Genomic DNA, 15,442 nt, shown 5'->3' with positions numbered 1-15,442 from the left:
TTCTGCTGATCAAGATGACTGGGTTTCCTTTTTGCCGCTTGCCGAGTTTGCCCTTAATAATCGGGCTAGTTCTGCTACCTTGGTTTCTCCTTTCTTTTGTAATTTGGGGTTTCATCCTCGTTTTTCCTCTGGTCAGGTGGAGCCTTCTGATTGTCCTGGAGTGGACATGGTGGTGGATAGGTTGCATCGGATTTGGAGTCATGTGGTGGACAATTTGAAGTTGTCCCAGGAGAGGGCTCAGCAGTTTGCTAATCGCCGTCGCATCGTGGGTCCTCGACTTCTTGTTGGGGACTTGGTGTGGTTGTCTTCTCGTTTTGTTCCTATGAAGGTCTCTTCTCCTAAGTTCAAGCCTCGGTTCATCGGTCCCTATAGGATCTTGGAAATTCTTAACCCTGTGTCGTTTCGTTTGGATCTCCCGGCATCGTTTGCTATTCATAATGTGTTCCATCGGTCGTTGTTGCGGAAGTATGAGGTACCTGTCTTTCCTTCGCTTGAGCCTCCTGCTCCGGTGCTGGTGGAGGGTGAATTGGAGTATGTTGTGGAGAAGATCTTGGATTCTCGTGTTTCCAGACGGAAACTCCAGTATTTGGTCAAGTGGAAGAGTTATGGTCAGGAGGATAATTCTTGGGTGATTGCCTCTGATGTTCATGCTGCCGATTTGGTCCGTGCTTTTCATAGGGCTCATCCTGGTCGCCCTGGTGGTTCTCGTGAGGGTTCGGTGACCCCTCCTCAAGGGGGGGGGTACTGTTGTGGGTTCTGTTTTTGGGCTCCCTCTGGTGGTTACTGATGGTACTGGGTGACTTGTGTTCTCTGTGGTCTCTGGTGTCCACCTGTTCCATCAGGTTATGGGAGTTTCCTATTTAACCTGGCTTTTTTGTCATTTCCTTGCCGGCTAGCAATGTAATCAGCGTGTCTTTTTACCTCTGCTCCCTGCGTCTGTTATCTTCAGGACAAGCTAAGTTTTGATTTTCCTGTTCCACGTTTTGCTTAATTTTTGTCTTAGTCCAGCTTGCAGATATGTGATTCCTTGCTGCTGGTTGCTCTAGTGGGCTGAAATTACTCCTCATGTTCCATGAGTTGGCACATGAGTTCAAGTAATTTCAGGATGGTTTTTTTGAAGGGTTTTTCGCTGACCGCGCAGTTCACTTTTGTATCCTCTGTTATCTAGCTTTAGCGGGCCTCATTTTTGCTGATTCTATTTTCATAACTACGTATGTGCTTTCCTCTCATTTCACCGTTATTACATGTGGGGGGCTGCTATTTCTGTGGGGTGTTTCTCTGGAGGCAAGTGAGGTCTGTGTTTCTTCTTATAGGGGAAGTTAATCCTTCGGCTGGCGCGAGACGTCTAGGAATCATCGTAGGCACGTTCCCCAGCTACTGCTAGTTGTGTGTTTAGGTTCAGGATCGCGGTCAGCTCAGGTTCCATCACCCTAGAGCTTGTTTTGTTTTTGTGCTTGTCCTTTTGTGATCCCCTGCCATTGGGATCATGACAGAACACGTTATGGATGGAAAAAGAAGCAGGAAGAGTCAAACGAAAAGACACAGGATTAAGAACCTCAGAAATCCTATATGGACCAATGAAACGAGGCTTAAACTTAGGAGAGGAAACCTTCATAGGAATATAACGAGATGACAACCAAACTAAATCCCCAACATGAAGTCGGGGACCCACACAGTGCCTGCGGTTAGCGAAACATTGAGCCTTCTCCTGGGACAAAGTCAAATTGTCCACTACATGAGTCCAAATCTGCTGCAACCTATCCACCACAGTATCCACACCAGGACAGTCCGAAGACTCAACCTGCCCTGAAGAGAAACGAGGGTGGAACCCAGAATTGCAGAAAAACGGCGAAACCAAAGTAGCCGAGCTGGCCCGATTATTAAGGGCGAACTCAGCCAAAGGCAAAAAGGACACCCAATCATCCTGATCAGCAGAAACAAAACATCTCAGATATGTTTCCAAGGTCTGATTGGTTCGTTCAGTCTGGCCATTTGTCTGAGGATGGAAAGCCGAGGAAAAAGACAAATCAATGCCCATCCTAGCACAAAAGGCTTGCCAAAACCTCGAAACAAACTGGGAACCTCTGTCAGAAACGATGTTCTCTGGAATGCCATGTAAACGAACCACATGCTGGAAAAACAATGGCACCAAATCAGAGGAAGAAGGCAATTTAGACAAGGGCACCAAATGGACCATCTTAGGGAAGCGATCACAAACCACCCAAATGACCGACATTCTTTGAGAGACGGGGAGATCCGAAATAAAATCCATAGAGATATGTGTCCAAGGCCTCTTCGGGACTGGCAAGGGCAAAAGCAACCCACTGGCACGAGAACAGCAGGGCTTAGCCCGAGCACAAATCCCACAGGACTGCACAAAAGAACGCACATCCCGCGACAGAGACGGCCACCAAAAGGATCTAGCCACCAAATCTCTGGTACCAAAGATTCCAGGATGACCAGCCAACACCGAACAATGAACCTCAGAGATAACTTTATTCGTCCACCTATCAGGGACAAACAGTTTCTCCGCTGGGCAACGGTCAGGTCTATTAGCCTGAAATTTTTCCAGCACCCGCCGCAAATCAGGGGAGATGGCAGACAATATTACCCCCTCTTTGAGAATACCCGCCGGCTCAGGCAAACCCGGAGAATCGGGCACAAAACTCCTAGACAGGGCATCCGCCTTCACATTTTTAGAGCCCGGAAGGTACGAAACCATAAAGTCAAAACGGGAGAAAAACAGCGACCAACGAGCCTGTCTAGGATTCAACCGTTTGGCAGACTCGAGATAAGTCAAGTTCTTGTGATCAGTCAAGACCACCACACGATGCTTAGCTCCTTCAAGCCAATGACGCCACTCCTCGAATGCCCACTTCATGGCTAGCAACTCTCGATTCCCAACATCATAATTTCGCTCAGCAGGCGAAAACTTCCTGGAAAAGAAGGCGCATGGTTTCATCACCGAGCAATCAGAACTTCTCTGCGACAAAACCGCCCCTGCTCCAATTTCAGAAGCATCAACCTCGACCTGGAATGGAAGCGAAACATCTGGTTGGCACAACACAGGGGCAGAAGAAAAACGACGCTTCAACTCCTGAAAAGCTTCCACAGCAGCAGAAGACCAATTGACCACATCAGCACCCTTCTTGGTTAAATCAGTCAACGGTTTAGCAATACTAGAAAAATTATTGATGAAGCGACGATAAAAATTAGCAAAGCCCAGGAACTTCTGCAGACTTTTCAGAGATGTTGGCTGAGTCCAATCATAAATGGCCTGAACTTTAACAGGGTCCATCTCGATAGTAGAAGGAGAAAAATGAATCCCAAAAATGAAACCTTCTGAACACCAAAGAGACACTTTGACCCCTTCACAAACAAAGAATTCGCACGCAGGACCTGGAACACCATTCTGACTTGCTTCACATGAGACTCCCAATCATCCGAGAAGACCAAAATATCATCCAAGTATACAATCAGGAATTTATCCAGGTACTCTCGGAAGATGTCATGCATAAAGGACTGAAACACTGATGGAGCATTAGAAAGCCCGAATGGCATAACCAGGTACTCAAAATGGCCTTCGGGCGTATTAAATGCAGTTTTCCATTCATCGCCCCGTTTAATACGCACAAGATTATATGCACCACGAAGATCTATCTTGGTGAACCAAGTAGCCCCCTTAATCCGAGCAAACAAATCAGACAGCAGCGGCAAGGGGTACTGAAATTTGACCGTAATTTTATTTAGAAGGCGGTAGTCAATACAAGGTCTCAGCGAACCATCCTTCTTGGCCACAAAAAAGAACCCCGCTCCCAATGGCGACGATGACGGGCGAATATGACCCTTCTCCAAGGACTCCTTCACGTAACTCCGCATAGCGGCGTGCTCAGGTACAGATAAATTAAACAGTCGACCCTTAGGAAACTTACTACCAGGAATCAAATCAATAGCACAATCACAATCCCTATGCAGAGGTAGGGCATTGGACTTGGGCTCATCGAATACATCCCGGTAATCAGACAAGAACTCTGGGACCTCAGAAGGGGTGGATGATGAGATAGACAGAAATGGAACATCACCATGTACCCCCTGACAACCCCAGCTGGACACAGACATAGATTTCCAATCTAATACTGGGTTATGGACTTGTAGCCATGGCAACCCCAACACGACCACATCATGCAGATTATGTAACACCAGAAAGCGAATATCCTCCTGGTGTGCAGGAGCCATGCAAATGGTCAGCTGGGTCCAATACTGAGGCTTATTCTTGGCCAAAGGCGTAGCATCAATTCCTCTCAATGGAATAGGACACTGCAAGGGCTCCAAGACAAACCCACAGCGCCTAGCATACTCCAAGTCCATCAAATTCAGGGCAGCGCCTGAATCCAGAAATGCCATGACAGAATAGGAAGACAAAGAGCAGATCAAAGTAACGGACAAAAGAAATTTCGACTGTACCGTACCAATGGTGGCAGACCTAGCGAATCGCTTAGTGCGCTTAGGACAATTGGAGATAGCATGAGTGGAATCACCACAGTAGAAACACAGCCCATTCTGACGTCTGTGTTCTTGCCTTTCAGCTCTGGTCAAAGTCCTATCGCACTGCATAGGCTCAGGTTTATGCTCAGATAATACCGCCAAATGGTGCACAGATTTACGCTCACGCAAGCGTCGACCGATCTGAATGGCCAAAGACATAGACTCATTCAGACCAGCAGGCATAGGAAATCCCACCATGACATCCTTAAGGGCTTCAGAGAGACCCTTTCTGAAAATAGCTGCCAGCGCACATTCATTCCATTGAGTGAGCACGGACCACTTTCTAAACTTCTGACAATAAATCTCTATCTCATCCTGACCCTGACACAGAGCCAGCAAATTTTTCTCTGCCTGATCCACTGAATTAGGTTCTTCATACAGCAATCTGAGCGCCAGAAAAAAACGCATCAATATTACATAATGCAGGATCTCCTGGCGCAAGGGAAAATGCCCAGTCTTGAGGGTCGCCACGTAATAAAGAAATAATAATCCTAACTTGTTGAACTGGGTCACCAGAGGAGCGGGGTTTCAAAGCCAGAAATGGCTTACAATTATTTTTAAAATTCAAAAACTTAGCTCTATCTCCAGAAAATAACTCAGGAATAGGAATTTTAGGTTCTAACATAGGATTCTGAACCACTAAATCTTGAATGTTCTCTACATTTATAGCGAGATTATCCATCAAAGAGAACAGACCCTGAATGTCCATGTCCACACCTGTGTTCTGAACCACCCTGATGTAAAGGGGAAAAGAAAGACAGAACACAGTGCAAAGAAAAAAAAATGGTCTCAGAACTTCTCTTTTCCCTCTATTGAGAAGCATTAGTACTTTGGGCCTCCAGTACTGTTATGAACAGGTAATTCAGAACCACAATGGACCTTGAAGTTCAGAGCACACAAAGTGACCTGACAATTACCAAAAACATAGGACGAGCTCTGAGACGTGGGAACTCTGCTGACCGCAATCCCTAATCCTATCCAACCACACTAGAGGTAGCCGTGGAGCGCTCCTGACCAGACCTATGCGCCTCGAGCACAGCCTGAGAAACCAGCTAGCCCTAAGAAAGAAAAATAAGCCTAGCTTGCCTCAGAGAAATACCCCAAAGGAAAAGGCAGCCCCCCACATATAATGACTGTGAGTTGAGATGAAAATACAAACGCAGAGATGAAATAGATTTAGCATAGTGAGGCCCAACTTACTGAACAGACCGAATATAGGAAAGATTGCTTTGCGGTCAACACAAAACCCTACAAACAACCACGCAGAGGGGGCAAAAAGACCCTCCGCACCGACTAACGGTACGGAGGTGCTCCCTCTGCGTCCCAGAGCTTCCAGCAAGCAAGAAAAACCAATATAGCAAGCTGGACAGAAAAAACAGCAAACAAAAAATAACACAAGCAAAACTTAGCTTATGCAGGATAGACAGGCCACAGGAATGATCCAGGAGAAAGCAAGACCAACACTAGAACATTGACTGGAGGCCAGGATCAAAGCACTAGGTGGAGTTAAATAGAGCAGCACCTAACGACTCAACCTCATCACCTGAGGAAGGAAACTCAGAAGCCGCAGTACCACTCTCATCCACCAAAGGAAGCTCATAGACAGAACCAGCCGAAGTACCACTCACGACCACAGGAGGGAGCTTGGCCACAGAATTCACAACACAGAGCTTTCACTGCAACGGTTTTTGGATCTCGAGGCCGAACTATGAACTCGAGTGCATTGGCATTCAGTCTGGACGTCATCTGATCTACATCTGGAGTGCCTCAGAGAAGGCAGATCTGATAGAAGACTTCCGAGAGAGGTTCCCACTCTCTTGAGGTGTGACCCTGACAGCTGAAGAAGTCTGCTGTCCAGAGGTCTACGCCTGGGATGTGTACTGCCAAGATCACCGAAAGATAGATCTCGGCCCATCAGAGAATGTGAGGTACCTCGTCCATGATGCCTGACCGTGGGTACCTGTTAGAAGACTGACGTATTGAACAGCTGTGGCATTATCCGATGGACTTCAGATGGGAGACCCACCAGAAAGCAGAGGACTTGCTGTAGGACTAGCCATATCGTTCGGATCCCCAGAACAACGATCGGGAGAAGAAGGCTGTCAACGGCGGTTACTAATAATCATTGATCTGGAAGGAACTCTCCCGGATGAGGATGGAGCTCAGAGAGCACCCTTTGAAAGCCTGTTTGACCTACAGAAAATGAGCGAAGCGAAGGAAAACAGCTTTCATTGTTTTCACCATTTTTCCTCATGACCCTTCCAGCAATCGAATGGAATGAGGGAATGAGAGGTCAAGTAAGAGAGTTCTGAGTTGAAGAGCCACGGCCTTGTCTCAAGGGAGAGTTACCAACCCCTTGGAAGTGTCCAGGATCATCCTTAAAAAGGGCATCTGCTGGGCTGAAAATGAGGAAAAACTTGTCTAGATGAAGCTGCCAATCCACGTGAGAGGGTATAGCAATTGATATAGATGACTCAGCGTAGTCCTGGAAGAGCAGCTAGAAAGTCGACCGAACAGGGCAGGACGACCACGCCTCTAGGGTGCAAGAGGAACATGACAGCCGTCATGACCCTTGCGAACACTCAGGGTGCGGTAGCAAGGCCGAAGGACCAGGTTGTGACTTGAAAATGCTGTTAGCTTGGTAGAAGTTTAAGGTCCAGGATTAGTCTTACTTTTCAGTCCCTCTTTTTGGAACCAAGATCCCTTAAATCTAGACCGTCTTGGAAAACTCTTCCACTGCTGGTTGTCTATAGGAAACATGTGATCCTAGGGAGAGATGTCAGAGGCGTTTTTTGAACGCAGAGTACACTTCCATTCTCTGAGCTATAATGCCCTTCTGGATGTAATGGTATTGGCTGCTGACCGTGCCACGCAACTAGCTGCGTCCGAGAAGCGTGAACCAGCTAGTCTCGTGCTCAAGAAATTTGATTGACCACTTGTACTGTCTTCGGGAAAAGGTTACTGTTGTGAATCAAAGTAGTAAAGGTCTTTGACCAGGAGACCATTGCTCTAGCAACCCAAGGGGTGGATAAGGTGAGCATTAAACCCGAGGCCGCAAGACTGAACTAATCAGATCTGCTATCTGATAGTCCGTAGTAATTTTAATTGATAACCCCTCGGGCAGGAATACTGGTAGGTATACCACAGGAGATTTTCCCCGGTTAATCTGCCAAGTGACAGAATGACCGGCTACATCCAGAAGGATAGAAAAAGCAGTCTCTTGCAACCTCCGCTCTTTTTTGACAGTGCAGAGTTAAAATGATGAACCCTTGATCCACCACCCTCTTAACAGGGAAGTGGAGAGGGATCGTCCGGCATCTTGCCTCCTCTGCTAAATAGTGGTTATGCAGAGGGGAGTGCTTGGATGCCAAAAAAGGGTTGCCATTGTACAACCACAGAGTTCAGGTCTCCAGGTGGACAAGTCTGGTTCCGGTGATAGGTCTGGCCGCAGAGGAGTATACATGGAGGAGAAACTGTATGTGCTCGTCTATTGATGGTGTGGGGAGATCAGTGCCCTTTAAAAGGACCCGTCCCCCCTAAGAATCAGACCAGGCATGGCATCTCACATCGTAGGGGGTTATATGTGGAGGGGATACCCCATGTGTTTGCATATTGGCTGAAGAAAATTATATGTTGGTGTCGTCCTGAGCCTGCCTCCAGATATTTGGCCGAAAATCTGTGGGATTTAGATCCTTCTGATTTAGGCTGTTGTAACCACATTTTTCCCAATGGGTTGGCTCTGTAAGAGATCAGACGATCTCTGTCTTGATTAGGTCAACCTGGGCCAGCGGGGTTTGCCGCTTTGATCCACCTGAAAAGACTTAAAATGTGCCTGAAACTGGCAATGAAATGCTGCCTAAACCTTGCTTTCTCCTCCTGTGTTATCAGAAATGAGCTGATCCAATTTTTCGCCGAATAATCAGCCATGTGGGTTCGTTTCCCCCGCGTCTGCCTAGTGAGAGTGGCCCCTGCAGGCTGGAGGCTCCTGTGAGTCAGATGACCTCTCCAGGGCAGGCAAACCGCTGCCCCTGGACCCAGATGGGGTCTGAAGGGACTCGATTGCCTTTGTTAGGGACGCCATAGCTTGCGACAAAGACAAAGCCCATTCCGGGGGGAAGACCAAGCTTTCTGCTCCTGACACACTGGGCTGAGTCGCAGGGGAGGGCTCCTGAGCGCGCTCGGAACCGCAGGCCTCACAGAGACGATTACTCTGGGCAAGCAGAAAAGCAAGACCGACAGGCCACACATGCGGCATATATAAAAGCGTATGAGATTTGGTCCTTCTAGACATGCTGGACCTGCTGCTGTTATAATCAGAATTTGGATAAACTGCAGGAATATATATATTGCAGTTGCCAGGCTGGGGGGAGTAGCACTTACCCCAGTCCTGTGTCTCCTGTCCTGTGGAACCCGTCACAGGAGGAAGCATCAGTGAAGTCCCATATAAAAAATGCGCCCAATTGGTGGACGGTCCCGCTGGAAATGGCGGAGTTTTGACTCGCGGCCTATCGGATGCTGAAGCTGGGGGCTAAATTTTTCCCCCCGGCATCCGCCTGAGGATGAGGGGGCAGAGCTGATGGGTAAAAGGGGCGGGATTTCCGCCTCCGGCCTAACCACACCAGAAGCCAGGGACTACAATATCTGAGGCCCGTCAGAGTATGGAGGGTGTGGACCAGGAAGAGAGGCAGGAACGGGATCTCGGCCCGCGGCCTGGCACCGCCAGCAGCAGGGAACTCCCAGCACCCGCCCGAGGGCACGGGGCTGGAGCGAGGCTTCCCATCTTGAACGGCATGGGAAAAACTGTGCCGAAGCAGGAGCCCTCCCAGCCCCCCACCTCGCATGCTCCAGAGATTAAGGTTAGAGTGGGGCTGTATAAAGGACGGTGCAGGTACCCTAGCTCCATCTTCCCTTCAGGGGATGAGGAGAGGGACCGTCCGCCTCCTTCCATCACCGTTGTCTGAGCATTGGTGATGCAGTGGGGGCCGCACGGACTGTCCATATGCGCCTGTACAGCCTAGGGTTTCGTTACCTTAGGGTGGTCAGGGCTGAGTTCGGCATATTGTCCCACGTTGCGGGAGAGGATACGTGGAGGCGACACTCCACGTGCTCGCCCATTGTTGGTTTGGGGAGATCGGACCCCTTCAAAAGGGTCCGTCGCCCCTGTCTCGTCTTCCATGGTGAAAAAGAAAAGAAAAAACCGGAGGTCTGGAAACCAGAATTGTGCCTTCTAAGACACTAAGCATGAACTGGTTAGCTGAGAGCCAGCAGGAGGGTGTATACTGCTGGGGAGGAGCGAACTTCTTTGTATCACTCAGTGTCAGCCTCCTAGTGGCAGCAGCATACACCCACGGTCTATGTCCCTCAATGAGGCGAAGGAGAAATTTAGTTTTACATTACCTGTATGGTTGTGGCAGACCGAATCCTCCTTCCTTTCACATTAGAATAAGATAAGCAAATTCAATAAGAGACATGTGCCTTTTAATGAATTTGGCGCTTCTTTTAGCTCCCATGCGCCAGAGACAGGAATGTATTCCATTCTTGGACCGGAGTACATTTTTCCTGTAGTTTATGCCACTTCTGTGCAATAAAATAAAGAGAGTTTATTCGGGCAGCACTAGCCTTCACCCTCTCGGCATAAACATGTGAAAAGTCTCAAATATTTTGTACCAGTTTCATCTTTTTTTTTAAGCAAAATGTTTCATGAATCGGGCCTTTGGTCTTTAGCTGGAGATCTTTGCAGCATAATACTTTGCCTGAGTCCTTAAATTGTATCCATTCATACTCTGGTTGCCTATGACAAAAGATGCTTTTTTTTTTTTTTTTGGGGGGGGGGGTGATAATTATCTTATGTTTAGTCAGTTATAGCCTTATGTGCAAAAGTAATTAAAAAAAACTAGACCCCCACAAATCTTTAAAATTAAGTAGCAGAAGTGGTCAGTCAAGCTTCTCTATCCTTCCACATCGAAGATGGATCAAATCCTCATTATCATTGTAGCTAAATGCTTCTGCTTCTTTGTTTTAGCCATCAGTGTAGATCTCCACATGCAGACCTCCCAAATTTGACCTGTCTCTATTACATTCATAAAAGTTTTAATTTTTTTATTTCAAACATGAACAATATAGTATTATAACCTGGGATCTATCAATAATTGTGATCTTAAAAGCAGATTCTTACCATAACACCAAAGGCGACAATCTTCAAAATACACTCCAGTGAGAACATTGATGTGAAGATGATATTCAGACATTTTAGCATTTCTTCATATGTATCAGATGCTCCATAGAACTAGTAGAAAATAAGGACACAAAATGATTTCACACTGCTAACGTAATGATTATTTAGATTGTGAAAGCTCCTTCTGTAAACTTCACATTATGGGCTTTGGTTCAAGTCTTGTCATTGAATATGTTACATCTCAACTCAAACTATAACTATGAGGTCTTACCTTCATCATGAGGACGATGGTGTTCAAAGCAATCATTACCATAATGAAGTACTCAAATGGAGGAGAAACCACAAATCGCCACATTTTGTACTGAAATGACTGTCGATTTTGAGGCATGTATCGTGTTAGGGGCTTGGCGCTGATAACAAAGTCTATGCAGGCCCTCTATGAGAATAGAGAAAAAAAAATATTTTGGAAATAAAGCATGTCTACCAGGATCAACCTGACAATCACACAATATTAAGGGCTTTTTCTTTTTCTCAGAGAATACCCTATCCTTATAGATATCATCGTTGATGACTCCAATAATGATGCAGACTTCTTCCTTAGGCAGAAGTTGAAGCTGATGGCGGGCCATATTGGACAACCTGTTTTCCCATCAATTAAATTCCTACATCCTTGGCGACATTTTGGCCAAAATGATAGATTAGGATAATACACAGTTGGTTACTGTATATTCTAAGATCATGCATTTGAAAAAAAAATGTATCTATAAGAATGTTTGTCTGGTTTGCTCAGCTCTCTTAAAGTCAGAAATACACTTCTCCAAAAAATAAAGGGAACACTAAAATCCCACATCCTAGATATCACTGAATGAAATATTCCAGTTGCAAATCTTTATTCATTACATAGTGGAATGCATTGAGAACAGTAAAACATAAAAAGGATCCATGTAAATCAATATTAATATCCCATGGAGGTCTAGATTTGAAATGATACTCAAAATCAAAGTGGAAAATCAAATTACAGGCTGATCCAACTTCAGTGGAAATGCCGCAAGACAAGGAAATGATGATCAGTAGTGGTACCTGCAGATAGTCTCACAATGAATCTGAGGATCTCATGCCAGGACCTCATGGTAGTCAGGGTACCTCTGGCTAGCACATGGAGGGCTGTGCAGCCCTCCGAATAAATGTCTCCCTACACCATTACTGACCCACTGCCATACCGGTCATGCTGAAGGATGTTGCAGGCAGCAGAACGTTCTCCCCTGCGTTTCCAGTCTCTGTCACATGTGCTCAGTGTGAACCTGCTCTCATCCGTGAAGAGCACAGGGCGCCAATGTCGAATCTGCCAATCTTGATGTTCTCTGGCAAATGCCTATTTCCCTGCATGATATTGGGCTGTAAGCACAACACCCACTTGTGGATGTTGGAGCCTCATACTACCTTCATGGAGTCTGTTTCTGACAGTTTGAGCGGACACATGGATGTTAGTGGCCTGCTAGAGGTAATTTTACAGGGCTCTGGCAAAGATCCTCCTGTTCCTTGCACAAAGGAGGAGGTAGTGGTCCTGCAGCTGGGTTGTTGCCCTCCTACGGCCCACTCCACGTCTCCTAGTGTACTGGCCTGTCTCCTGGTATCTGCTCCATGCTCTGGACACTGTGTTGATAAACACAGCTACCCTTCTTGCCACAGCTCGCATTGTGCCATCCTTGATGAGCTGCACTACATGAGCAACTTCTGTGGGTTGTAGACACTGGCTCATGCTACTGCACAGTACCTCTAGGGGGGATAGTGTGATGCTCCAGGGTCTGAGTCATCACAGTGGCATTGCTTTCCTCACAGGGAGAGTGATGTCACGCTTGGAAGCAATGAAGGATAACTCTCACCATGTAACACAAACATGCAACATGTTCACACTCCAGGCCACAAGGGGGAGCTTTTGATCCTATTTCTAGGTGACTCCCCTGCATATAGAGATATATTGTGGTTAGAGATATATTGTGGAAAAAGTTAGTCAGGTAGTGCCAGAGAGGAGACTGGAACAGTCGGAGGCAGGAAGAAAGTATGAGGAGCCGTGCAGCCACGAGAAAGTGCTGCAGCTCCTGCACAGAGATAATACCGAAAGCCGAACAGATTATAGTGAGCGTGTGGGAGAGCAAAGCACAGGAGAGGGACACCAGTAGAGCAGAGCAGTGAATTAGCTACCTCTCTGGCTGGTGCAGATTACCGGTAGCTGGAACACCGAGGTTGTGAGAGACTCTAAGACTGACAGCAGAAACCGGCAGGACAGCTGGATCACATGTCACCTGTCCGCCCAAATACCCAGGAGGCACAGTGACACACAGAACCCGGGTCATGATAGAAATTCTGTAAAAAGGCTCGAGTCACCTGTCATACGGGTTTATGTCCCACCTTTATGGAGGACAGAGAGAACTGTAAGGACCTTATCAGAAGCCATAGGCAGTAAGGGACTACAACACCACCATGCTATGAGGAAGGCTTTTAACTCCACCTGGTAAAGGGGACTCTGAATTCGCTTCCAAGCCGGCCGGACCCTGCCTGCCCTGTGATCTGGGACCCTGGACTGTGGCTGCTGGAAGTCTTCAGTAAACCAGGTAAAGAGACTGCAAACCTGTGTCTTCATTCTTTACTGCACTATTCACCATCTTCCATCTACACATCGGGAGCCCTGGGGAGAAGTTAAACTATCTAGCTGCCATAACATTACCCCAGAGGACCCCCTTAAGACTGCATACCACAGGTGGTTTCACGAACATAAACTTTATTCAGTTTCCCTTATACATGGGCGCCCAGGGCCACAGACCGGGTCGTCACTGTGACATCCCCCGGTGAATACCGGACCCGGTACCGGGTACCCCACGGCCCTGGTGGGCGACTCAATAGCAATGACAAAATGCAAAAGTGACCAAAACAACAGCCAAAAAGCATGAGAACAGAGAAATGGTTTGTGGTCACCCCCCTGCAGAACAACTCCTTTATAGGGGTTGTCTTGCTATTTGCCTATCATTTCTACCTGTTGTCTGTACAACAGCAGGAGAAATTGATTCACAATCTGTCTTGCTTCATAACTGGATAGGCTGATTTCACAGAAGTATAATTGACTTTTGCAAGACATTGTGTTGCTTAAGAGTTCCCTTTATTTTTTTGAGAAGAGTATTTCAGCAGGGATTGACCTGCTATCTTGCAAATTCTAGTTCCAAGGCAGATGGAAAGATTTACCTTGCGTGTCTCGGAGTTACACACGAGGATACGTTTGATGTGTTGGAATGTAATGACATACCAGATAGGATTATACTGGTTTTGGTATTTCTATTCTCCATCCCCAACTGGCTCTCACCTCATTCTTCTCCAGACTGCACTCTGACATAACTTTATCGCCTTGCTCTTGGAATGTGATAATAATCAAAGCTACAAAAATGTTTACAAAGAAGAAAGGAAAGACCACAAAATAAACCACATAGAAGATAGACATCTCCATTCGGAAGCCTGGTGTTGGACCTTGCTCCTCATAGGTGGCATCCACAGAGTGTTTAAGGACACTGAAAAACAAGAACATCACGCTATATTTAGACTTGTTTTATAACTTTTGTTATCGTCCTATAAATGGTATCTTACTATTGACCCACTAAACCTTTCCTTACATGTTTTCTGCTCCCTCCCTTTACTGGGGCCTTCCATTCTCTGTCAACAATTAACTCCCCTCTCATCACTCTTTTCTGTCTATCGTCGACCATTTATCATTGTCCTGTTCACACAATACTCTGTCCTTAAACAAATTTTATTTTAAATTTGATCATACACCATAGATAGCCGTCAGCCAGGTGCTCAATAACTATTATTTCCATCTCTCCACCTTACACATCCATGCTCGGCCAAGCCTGCAAGTGTTCTCAATAAGGGGAGGAGAGTGAAAAATTTCCCTGAAGAATATAAGGATTGGGCTTTTGAAAATCAACATGCCTGATTCTTCTTTTCTCTGACATCTTACATAGGGGTAGTTGAAACGACTCTGCATGCATTACATGATCTCATTAGTATAACCATCTTTGGTTTGACCTATTTGGAAAGGACATAAGACCAATATTTAGTTTCTACAAATCAGATACTCACTTGGGCCACCCTTCTCCGGTGGAGACAGTAAAAAGGGTCAAAAGAGCCCAGAGCACGTTGTCATAATGGAATTCGTATTTCTTCCATTGCCTAGCCTGAGCGCGCACATCGTCATTTTCATAGTTCAAGTATTCTCCCCTGGACAAAGAGAAAGCCATGAGGACACTGAATCCAATATAATTCATCAGGCCATATCCTTGGCGCAGCCATCACATACCTGCAGTCTTTTTCTAGATCTTTTGATTCATCTGTACAGTAGAAGAATTTGCCCTTGAAGAGTTGAACTGCGATGACGGCAAAGATGAACATGAAAAGCATGTACACGATGAGGATGTTCAACACGTTCTTCAGAGAGTTTACCACACAGTCAAAGACGGCCTAGCAAAAAGGGAAGATGCAATGTCAGCTTGTGCTGTTATTAAAAAAAAAAAATACTTATATATTGTCAAAGATCACAACCTGGGAGGTTGTGTAGATCCACCCACTGTTATCTTTTTGTCACGAAAAGCTCTCTGCACCCCCCTATCATGCAGACAACGCGATTGACCGATGATTTACGGAGGGGGCCGCAGGCTGCTTCCACTAATAGGCTAG

The 15,442-nt window shown here is 46.4% G+C and overlaps 1 protein-coding gene across 1 annotated transcript in view; it reads right to left on the bottom strand.

Annotated features, from left to right (window-relative positions):
* Positions 1-15,442, bottom strand: part of CACNA1B (calcium voltage-gated channel subunit alpha1 B) — a 467,134-nt gene that overhangs the window by 124,449 nt on the left and 327,243 nt on the right. Inside the window, exons 26-30 of the mRNA XM_069747979.1 lie at positions 15,066-15,226; positions 14,849-14,986; positions 14,076-14,277; positions 10,992-11,156; positions 10,721-10,831 (exon numbers count right to left, since the gene is read on the bottom strand). Coding sequence (XP_069604080.1) covers positions 10,721-10,831; positions 10,992-11,156; positions 14,076-14,277; positions 14,849-14,986; positions 15,066-15,226 — 777 coding nt within the window. The remainder of the gene's footprint in view (positions 1-10,720; positions 10,832-10,991; positions 11,157-14,075; positions 14,278-14,848; positions 14,987-15,065; positions 15,227-15,442) is intronic.

The sequence above is a fragment of the Ranitomeya imitator genome, chromosome 2 (genome assembly GCF_032444005.1).
Source record: "Ranitomeya imitator isolate aRanImi1 chromosome 2, aRanImi1.pri, whole genome shotgun sequence".
Classification (NCBI taxonomy): domain Eukaryota; kingdom Metazoa; phylum Chordata; class Amphibia; order Anura; family Dendrobatidae; genus Ranitomeya; species Ranitomeya imitator.
Note: the sequence above shows the minus strand (reverse complement) of the source record. Positions and strands in the feature narration are given on the sequence as shown.